Source organism: Actinia tenebrosa, unplaced genomic scaffold (assembly GCF_029948245.1).
Source record: "Actinia tenebrosa isolate PJP-AT-01 unplaced genomic scaffold, QUT_ActTen_1.0 PGA_scaffold2__45_contigs__length_23673736, whole genome shotgun sequence".
NCBI classification, from domain to species: Eukaryota; Metazoa; Cnidaria; class Anthozoa; order Actiniaria; family Actiniidae; genus Actinia; species Actinia tenebrosa.
In genome coordinates this window covers 12,533,802-12,544,388 of record NW_028292579.1, presented here as the reverse complement: position 1 = coordinate 12,544,388, position 10,587 = coordinate 12,533,802, and the positions used below count along the sequence as shown (strand labels likewise).

The window sequence follows — 10,587 nt, the reverse complement described above, 5'->3', positions numbered from 1 at the left end:
TCTTTATCATACGGGGACCGTTTTAAGCGGGGGGGGGGGGGGGGGGGGGGATGAGGGTGTCATTAACTCCTACCCACCCCACTGGAAAGGGATTTTGTCCTCAAATACCTCCAAAACTAAAAGTCAAATTGCAGAAATGAATGTACTGTCTGCTTGCATGTGTGCTAAACAACTTCTTTATTTACGTATGGACTAGTCATTATACTGACACACCAGTCTCTGGGAGGCTCACCACATAAAAATCGGGTCCCTATTCTTGACCTTTTGACTAATTACATTATGTCTCAGGTAGAAAAAATACAGTGTGCTTATCCAGCCGTCGGGTCACATATATATTACATTATAATCATTCATAAAATGAAGTCGACTAATCGATCAGTGATCTCGTAATAGACACCTGGATATTTCATAATTGCTTCACTGGATTATTCTAAAGTCGACTTCCTGCGTCTGGGATTTTTGTCTTTCTTTACCAAAAATTAAAAATAAAAATCCGAAATGTCGTCGAGAATTTGATTTTTATTTTGACATATTCCTTCTTTCTATTTCCTTCTTTCACATTCCATATATCCTTTTTTTCCCTTTCCTTTTCTCTCTCATTCCTTATTGTTTCTTTTTTCATACGCACATAAAAAATAGCAAAATAATATAAGATACAAATGCCTACTATAGAGAGTTTTAGATTGACTTTTTCTCTCCCCGCAAACGGCAAACGTGACCACGTTTTCATCGTTTTCCTGTAGAGTTACTTTACCTTTTACAAACCTTCTCACAAAAGACAAATATTCTTTTGTTTTTCTACTACTTAGACTTTTTTGCGATTCTTTTTAAGCTATTTAAAATAATTTTTAAATGGTCAACTGACGTTTGACGTTTGCCGTGAACGTAAATCTAAAACTCTCTAACAATGTCATTAATTCCTGTGTGTCCTAGTTCTTCACGTTCAATAACATTTGTTTGGCTCATTATTAGCACTGAATCGATCAAAGACTTTTTAGGAATTATTCATCAAATCTAATGAAAATAAGCAAAACGTACCTATTTTTCGGTATTTATATGCCAGATTAGATGCGACGCCGTGTGAGATTTAACGTTTTAACTGGGCCTTATGATCATATCTTAAAAGAGCAAGCAATCAATTGAAATCCCCCGAACTCTCACTGATCTAATAAGAGCTTATTTAATGAGATCTTTAAAAAAAAAAAAAAAAAAAAAAAATCAAGAAGACGTTGGTCAGACGTTTCCGAAACGCCTTAATAGCTAATCTTGAATTGAATAATCTTAGAATGAGGAGTTGGGGATTGTATTATTCCAGCAGAAAGATCGTTGTATTAAATGTTCGACGTAACGATCAAAGGCTTTTTAATTAGCTGAATTTATCAGAAAAGTGAATCAAAAATCAGTACTGATTGTTTAAGTAAGAATACTTGTTATTTTCGAATCATAGCTTATAGATTCCCTGCGCGAATAAGAAAATGCATCTCTCTCTAGCTCTCTCACACAACAGGGCTCTTGTTTCAATACGGAAATGAGATGACTTGAATAATGCATTTTGAAGGACAAAACCTGCGCGTCAGATTGGAGACAACAAAACATAACAAAGATAGAAAACTCAATGAATCTCTGCAAGCTTCCATTACGCAGCGAATTTGAGAAGTCAATAGTGAAGAACAGTGGCTCTGAGCATAAATTATTGATATCTAGAAAATCAGACGGATCTAGAAAATCATACAAACACTGGCATCTAGGACATATCGACCTAACGGTGCCGTAGACATCTGGTTATCTTAGTGCTCACACGATCTCAGTTTTTTTAATCAATGACGGTATACTTTTGAGTTAAATTTTGAGGATATTTGACCGAAAAAATGGAAACAAGAAGTAACTGCAGACAAATTTCGAGGAAAGAAAACGTTTATATTTTCGTTGTATTTTGTTTGTTTTTTCTGGCCATTAGCTCTGGTGAAGAGCAGTGCCAGAAACTGGACCCATCGCTCTTTCCAAGCTGCATAAAAGCTGGAATAGACGCCACAATAAGAGCTCCGCCAAACCAGAGCAAAGAATTAATTTTCAAATCCAATTTGACACGACGAACGATAGAGAAATTAAGAAGATGTTCTCCATATATAGATTTCTTTGTCTGTTCTGCTACAGTTCCACAGTGTATCGAAGGAATGGAGGCTCCTATTTTGCCTTGTCGTCGAGTTTGTACTGATGTACTGAGAGGATGCGATGTTCAAAGGGTTAGAAGAGGAGATGTAGAATGGTTTAAGGGCCTTTGCAAGTTGTTACCAGACGAAGAGCCAACCACTGGTAAATGCATCGAGCCAAAGGACTTCAAACCACAATATAAAAACGGTTAGTTAAACGGCGTAAACATGCACTTATAGAAAATATTAAATACCACAAACTAATTACTTTAGCTCCAGTTCTGGAGGAAGAATTAGAAGTACCTTTGTTTGTACCTCACGAACATTTTTGTATATATATTTTTTTACGAAACTAAGATTATTTCATGATTTAAATCCCGGTAAAGTCGAAGCATGACAGAAATTTATATAGTGCACCTCAGCAAGAGACTTTTTCCAACGCTTATTAGCCTCTTTATGAATCAGCAGCCCACTTACACCTGTCTCACTGAATTGACGCCGTTTCCAATAATTAAACAAATGAGTAGCAGAGCGCTCAAGATATTGAGAGAGAGAGGACTTATTTTGAAGGAAAAATTCCATATGTATCTATCAAAACACAGTTTACATAGTTGTGTAAATAATGGCTACAGAAAGTTTACATACACGTTCATTTCTACATATTTCAACACAGGGGATAGGGAATAACATAGGAAAACAAAGGCGCAAAAACTACATAAATATTGTTAGTAAATGTTGTTGTGCGTGCATGTTACCATGGTTACTATAGGAAATGTTCAGCCCTAATGATGCACTAGTAGTGCGAAAGCTCGGTAAAAATTAGACTTGCCCCAAGTCGACTTCTCTTGTTTTCCCGGAGTTTTTTAATTCGAGCGAAGCGAGCGAGCGCCAGTAAAAAAAAACAAAACAAAAAACAAAGCGGGCGGCGGACTTTGCGAAAGTCTAGACAAAAATAAAGACGTGCAGTGTTAGAAACAAATTCTATATATGAAATGTGTTTTTGTCACTCGGTATATTGCTTTATTTTAATAAGTTTTCTGTTCGCTTGTATTATAAACAAACTTTTGCAGTTTCCACACAATTTTTTTCTATAAATGGTATTTTTTCTGGATTTTTATTTTCGTCGGGCACTTTTATTGGGTGTCCCTGTGATGTACATATGAAAAACACTTACTCGCTAAGATAAGAGTATTTTAGCTGACAACTTGTTACAGTCGTTACATGGCTATCACAGCCTTTTATTAGATCATTTCCAGGCTGTTAATTTATAAAGATATCACTATTTGAAACTGTGAAAAACCTGCTTTTGATAAGCTACAATTATTAGGAAATATTATGCTTCAAAAAAGTCTATAATTTTTAAACGAGAAAAATATTTTTCTCTCCCTCCATCCTCTGTATGATTTTTGCCACCACGTGTCCCGCGCCGTCTTTTACGCCCCTGATTTGACCTGCCTGTCGATTTATCAATATGATGTAAATACTCATGATTTTTAGTAAAAATACACAGGTGATTATAGAAAATCTCGCGCGCTGATTGGTCAAGAAACTCACACTATCACACGATAATCTCCTCTAGCGAAAATCCAAAATGGCGGCCGCTTTGTTGCTGTTACCGGGGAAAAAATGCCTTTTATCTTCTTTTTTTTCCTTTTTTTTGAAAGAATCAGCGGTGCATTTATGCTAAAACAATTATTTGCCCCAGGCTCAGTGATTATTTGGGAATATTTACCTCGCCGCTCGAAGACTCGCGTCTCGGAAATAATCCCCCGATAATCACTTCGCCTTCGGCGAATAATTGTTAAATATAGCGCCCTTTCTATGATATCTGTTTATAAAATAATTGGGATACTACGCGCGCTATGATTGGTCGAAAACCACGTTTGATGAGAGTATCATACATGTTCATTTCTACATATTTCAACATATACGAGTGTCATAATGATACCAGCGACACCAAACTCGGAGCTGAAAAGAAGACTTGAAGATGATGTCAGAAAGAGTAGCATTAAGATCAAATTAGTGGAGAAAGCTAGCACGAGCGTTAAAAGTAAGTTTGCCTAATGGTCGTGGGTCGTGGGTCGTGGGTACAAAGTCGTGGGTCGTGGGTACGAAGTCGTGGGTCGTGGGTACAAAGTCGTGGGTTCCATTTTTTTTCCAAATTTCCAAATTTATCATTTCTTCACTATTCTTCTAAAACGAGATTGTGTAGCTTTCTTCCTGTAAATTCGCGAACTCGACTCGAAGTATTAACGTAAAGCTTATAGCTTTTTGTCTCTATTATTAGTTTATAGGTTTTTTTATGGGTTTAAATATCGACTCTACTATGCAAAGTGGTTCTCAGTAAGGTGGTTCTCAAAACTGCGCAAGCTCCCCGCGTTATAACTCAGGGTTTTTCCTTTTTTTGAAAAGGCAAACCAAGCTCTGAACCAGGATTAACCGGTAACGTCTACATAAAATCCCCAAACTTTGCTGTCCTCAAAATTAGCTAGTCACGCAAATCTTGACCTCTTGGGTCACATATTTCTTGTTTGTCATTGGTAGTTGTTAAAAGCAAATATTTTGAGTTTTGGCTTGATAATAGAAAACGAAAGGAGCGTCTTATCAGATATTTCCATAAACTTTACACCAACAATTAGAAGCAAAAATAGACTATGTGAATAGCGATCGAATTAGAAGTGTGTTGAGAATGATTCGAAATTCAAAAAAGTTTTTGTAGTGTCCACACAGCGTAAGCAATGCAGAGTAAAATATTTCAATCTATGGCATAGCTAGGCTCTTTCCAGTCGCACCCAATACGAAAAGATACTAGATCTCTCGTATACATTAAGACATGAAATTAAAATTTGGTTCCAATAAAACTGAATAAAAGGTTTGAGACTGGTGTTGAAGATGAAGATGGAGACACGTGTTGGAATCTCCTAAACCGGCGATTATTCATTCCATGTAGTTGGTGGACATGATTTTTAGAGAGCTGACTCTATTGGAATTTCTACTTTCCTTATAATTTAGGTATAGACCCGCAAAATCAAGAATAAAACATCGTTTTGATTATACTTACATCAAATCGGTTCTTCTCTAAGTTACTAAATATAACTTCTTTGACCTTCTTGGTATTTAAGCCCAACTGATACGCTGCCGCTGCATAAAAGCAGTCCCTATCAACCTTGGAGTCGTAGGTAACGGTAAACCCCGCACTTTCGAGTCGTTTACTCAGGATTTCCATACTAACACAGAAAACTACTAAGAAATAGTGAAACAAGCTTTCTCGCAACGACAAAAAAACATAGAATGAGGAGAAACGCGATGCCGAAAACGCGAATTTGCTGTCCATCAACTTCACACGTTTGCAGCGGCTTGTCGCTCCAGTTTCTAGGTAACATCTTGATAAAGTCCATTGAAGACTCCTCGTTGAAGCGAGACAAGGTAGAAGACTAGTTGTTGTTGTTTTTTTCTTTTTCTTTTTCTTTTTCTCCGCCAAATTTATGTTTGAACAGCAAGGCCAATATAAATGAAATGTAAGAAAGTGCTAAAAGGTTTTCCAGGCCACCAATTTTGGTGTATTTTTATAACACTGTCACGCAAATCAGACACAGACTACCTTGCACAACCCACAATTACACCGAATTTATAGGAACAAAGCCACACGATTTCGTTTTGGAAGTATAGTGATAAATTTAAATTTATAAATGATAAATTTGGAAAAAAATTGGAACCCACGACTTCGTACCCACGACCCACGACTTTGTACCCACGACCCACGACTTCGTACCCACGACCCACGACTTCGTACCCACGACCCACGACCCACGACCATTAGGCAAACTCGTTAAGAGTTTGCTACAAAAGTCAAACCCGCTCAGGAAAGACCCTTGTGGACAGGAAGACTGCCTAGTGTGCAAACAGGAGGTAAAGCTACAGATGTAACGTATGAGATCAGTTGCAAATCCTGTGGCGATAAGTATATCGGAGAGACGGCAAGAAACGCGTACACTAGGGGAAGAGAACATTTGATGGCACAGGATTCGAAAGGCGAATCATTAGCACTAAGTAGACATTGCAAAGAGAAACACGAAGGGCTTATTACAGACTTCACCATGAATGTGACAAGATCTTTTCAGGGTGATGCAATGTTGAGACAAATAACTGAGTCTGTTAAAATTAGCAGAGAAGAACAAGATAAAATAATAAATAACAAAACAGAATGGAACTTTATGAAGATCCCTAGAACAGTTATAATGTAAATTTTCTTTCTTCTTCTTCTTCTTCTTCTTATACTTTTACAGCTCGCGCAAGTTTACTGCGCGCGCTCTGGTTCATCACGAGTATAAACACTATATCGCAACGTAATCATTCAGTTAGATTCAGTTAGGTTGAAAAGGCCCTAATAAACGGACGAAACTAGTCCCTAAACTGCAATTGTGTTGTTGTTAGTGCGTGGGGATTATAAAAATCACCAGAGAGTGTGTATAGATATGAAGATAAGCAAGTTCTTCAATGTCTCGATTGAAAAATTATCAAGATGAGAGTATCAAAACACGCTATCGTTGAGAGAACACGAGAGGAGCGTAGGAAACAACGACGCGAGTATTGCAACCGTCAGATTTTAATCTATCGCGCGCGCTCATTGGTCAGTTTGAAAAAGACGGCACGTAGGGAAAATTTACTTAGGCTTTGGGTTTCTTCCATCTTTTCGCGCGTTTGTTATTTTATAAAAGAAATCAAAAACACTTGGGATGTTGGGAGAACACTCGAGAAGCTGGAAACCACTCCGCTATGCGTCGTGGTTTTCTACGCTCCTCTCATTCTCGCAACATCACGCGTGTTTTGCTCAGAGTATCAAACACGGAAAACTGTTTTTGATCTGTTAAATAATCAAATGCAATGCAATTTACATACGTGAGAGATGATTAGTTTGAATACTAATGTTTGCACGCTTATTCTTTTACAGTTCCGCTACAGCAAAATTGTTCCAAACTGTTTCTACCACAGTGTATGGGTTTTGGGTATCATTATACCACAAGTACCTTCATCGAACAGCTATGGCTCATGAACCATCACTTCGATACAATATTAAACAAAACAACTTCAAGCAACACTGCTTGTCAACCTGTTCTGAAGGAGTTACTTTGTACAGAGCTAGTACCCGCCTGCTTTGAGAACCAATCAGAACCAGCCATCTACACAGTATGTGAACCAAAGTGTCGAGTCCTTAAGAATCAATGCTCAGTTGTTTTCGAAAAGGAGATTGGGATTTTTGAGGATTGTACAATGGTGGCCGAGGAGGAGACTGAGTATGAAGGGTTTTGTAGGGTGACTGAATGGCCTGGGACAAGTAGATGGACAACTAAAGGAGGTAGGTTTTTATTCAATGTTTGATAATGCGCATGCTCATATGCATGAGTAGAATACTCCCATTTCGAGTTCGCGTTTGCTCAGTCTTAGACTCAATCGGAATAATGCGACAGTAATGATGAAAAGGTAAATTATACACCGTGAAAAGATGAAAAAGTCCTTCGTCGGAGCGTCCGAAACGTCAGTAAGTTTTTTCATCTTTTCACGGTGTATAATTTACCTTTTCATCATTACTGTTTCATTAGAAACACCGACGCAGCTCACACTAGTTTTTAGCTAGCTATATCTTTTCGGAATGATACGAGATGATTAAAATGTCACGGGTTTTGGTTGAATTCAGTTGCCGTATATCATCGCGCACAACCGAGACTAAGACTGAGAAAGAGAACTTGAAACTGGATTAATTGTAGATCTCTCCCTTGATTCGAGGGCTCAAGCGTATTATGGCTTGGTCATAAGACAAATTATGAACTTTTTGGTTTCCGTGATAAAAGATTGGATGGGCTTTGGAGATACAATTTTCATTCGTTTATGGGAGTTGTAGATCTTGGTTTGCAACAATTTTGAAATATTTGAAAAATTATTTTGCTGGTCACGTGACTTTAAGGCACTAAAAGGCTTAAAACTTTAAGGATTTTTTGAAAATGGGGCGTACGCAGCCTTTATCTTAACGTCCTCTCTAAAAGAAAGTAAACAACGTACAGTTTGTCATTTAAAAAAAATATTTTACGCCCAATTTTAAAACAAAAATTTGCAAACAAATATTCGTCACGTGAATTTAAAAAAAAAATCGAGGATGTTTAACCGTGAGAAATGGTAAAATAAGAATTTTCACTATATATGAGACAAAAGGTTCTTAAAATCTATATTCTATGTAAATTGGTTTTAATGCACTTGAGGGGTTTTTTCGGTGCGTTCTCCGGTTTTCTTCTCTCCGTAAAACCTCCAAATACAAACTATTCACTGTCGGCCGCCATATTTGTTTTCAATGCGTGCATGGTCAGTGTCACGTGATGGTACGGTTCAACATCAAATGCGAAACAATAGGCCGGTCCTTTGAAGTTCGCCGGCTTTTATAACCATTCCCCTCTATTAACTATGGTAAAACCTAACAAGCTAAATATGAAGAAGTCGTGCCCTGACTTAGATCGGAGGATGTTATTTTGGAAAGGTTTCCATGATCATGTTTCTGCAATCTTTACAACTTCAAGACGTCTTAAGTTTAGCTGGCTGCAATAAAAACAAGTACCGTTGTATATTTGATGGACGCAAAAAGGAAAAGACACAAGCAAACGTAAAGCGTCTGGAGTTGTGTGGGTCGCAGATTCATGATCGAAAAGCCGCCGCGTTCTAACTGCTATAGTTCTCGTCTCAGTAGTCAATCCCCATGGTATTGTCTTGACTGGAAGTCCACAAGGATCAGGAATCAGCGTTGGAGCAGTAATTATCTCTGTAATCATCGTCATAGCCCTTGGGCTTCTCGCGTTTGGAGTTTACATCGTTTTCAAGAAAAAGAGGATTTTTAGGCTCCGAGGGTATTACCGTCATGGAGAAGAAGAGGAGGATGAAGAAGAAATGACAGTAGTTGTTCCCACGTAAAAGGTTTATTGATATGTCGAGTCTTGTGACTGGGTTATAGGCAAGCAAAAATAATAGACCGAACTGTTGCGAAGCCTGTTATCCAAGCCGGCACCAATCTTTTCATTCCTGTCTTCCAGGCCTAGGACTGAGGGCATTTTCCAGGAATGGCAGTAGGCTGGAATACCTTGTGCACCAATGAATATTTGTTATATTTAGATTTATGAACGTTTTGGAAACTTGTACTCTATGGATATCATTAACGTAGAGGCGAAAAAGGTTGCATGACCGATAGCATAAACATGGTTACATTGCTGTACCACTCCCAGCCGTAAACCAAGATGGTTTGCTAGTGCAAACGCTTTTTTGATTGAGTGTGGCACAAAGCCCGGCTACACACTCCTTTTTTCACATTGCAATTTTTCGTTCCATCGAAAATATCTGCAATTAGCTATAAATATTTCAGGTTATATTTTAGGCTAGCCATATTTATGTGCATTCATTGCTACGTTAAAATGTTTCAAGCAGTTAAGGGACTGGTCAATATTTATAGCCTGGGGAGGGAGGAAGGGAGGGAGGGAGGAAGGGAGGGAGGAAGGGAGGGAGGGAGGAAGGGAGGGAGGGAGGAAGGGAGGGAGGGAGGTAGTTGGGTCTAAATTGTTTTTGATGTGACATCATGAAGATTAATTCTTTTTCTTATAATTCTTATAAAAACCTAAATGAGCGTAAAGTCACGCCACTGTGGTTACTTACTCCGGCTCGTACAACGATGAAGCTACACAGTGTTTAACTATAACTTCTTTGAATAAAATACGCGTAAAGCCGATCTTGATATGAGACGTATAAACTTTTCCTTAACTAAATTATAAAATCTTCTTTACTTCTTGTTGTAAACTAACCTATGAGCAGGCTCGATTCTCTAGCTTCGCTTTCGCACACGTCAGTTTCATGAACTGACCGTTGACTAGAGCTAAGACCGGGCGAGTCCTGTGTTTCATGCACTCAAGCGTATAAAGGAAAGACTAGAGTTCTTCTCATCAGCTGTAATGTTTTCCCATTTCAGACCACGTGTCATTCTCTTGAAAATAAGATTTTAGTGATAGGTGCGTCTTCTCGTACGCAACTTTTAAACAAAGAAATAATACTCTAGGGAAAGACACGTGGTCTGTAATGGGCGACTGACATTACGCCTAAGCTACAGAGTTCCATTTGGACTCTAAGCTCAAAACCTCACAAAGGTTTGCGAAATGCGAGAATTGCCTACGGGAGAGCCTAAAGGCTAGCGTGATTATAGATTCACCATTTCGCCTAACTTTCCGCATACCTTTTAGTTGGTGATAACCATGGTGGTCAATATCTATCATTAGGGTTGAGGGCATAACATTAATGGACTACAGAACAGCAAAAGAAACATCAATATACTGTTCTGAAAGACTGTCAAGAGAGATTTTGAGCTATTTGTTGAGATTTTATTTAAATGTAACTAGAGAAACCAATTAATATA

The 10,587-nt window shown here is 38.2% G+C and overlaps 1 protein-coding gene across 2 annotated transcripts; it reads left to right on the top strand.

Moving 5' to 3' along the window:
* Positions 1 to 1,587: 1,587 nt before the first annotated feature.
* LOC116302477 (uncharacterized) lies at positions 1,588 to 9,641 on the top strand. Of its 2 annotated transcripts, none has more exons than XM_031711776.2 (3): positions 1,588 to 2,358; positions 7,102 to 7,506; positions 8,884 to 9,641. In XM_031711776.2, the coding sequence occupies exons 1-3, from the start codon at positions 1,869 to 1,871 to the stop codon at positions 9,102 to 9,104; spliced, it is 1,116 nt and encodes a 371-aa protein (XP_031567636.2). In that variant the 5' UTR covers positions 1,588 to 1,868; the 3' UTR covers positions 9,105 to 9,641. The 2 variants fall into 2 exon arrangements, with proteins under 2 accessions (XP_031567636.2, XP_031567635.2); XM_031711775.2 differs by having other exon boundaries at positions 8,881 to 9,641.
* Positions 9,642 to 10,587: the final 946 nt, after the last annotated feature.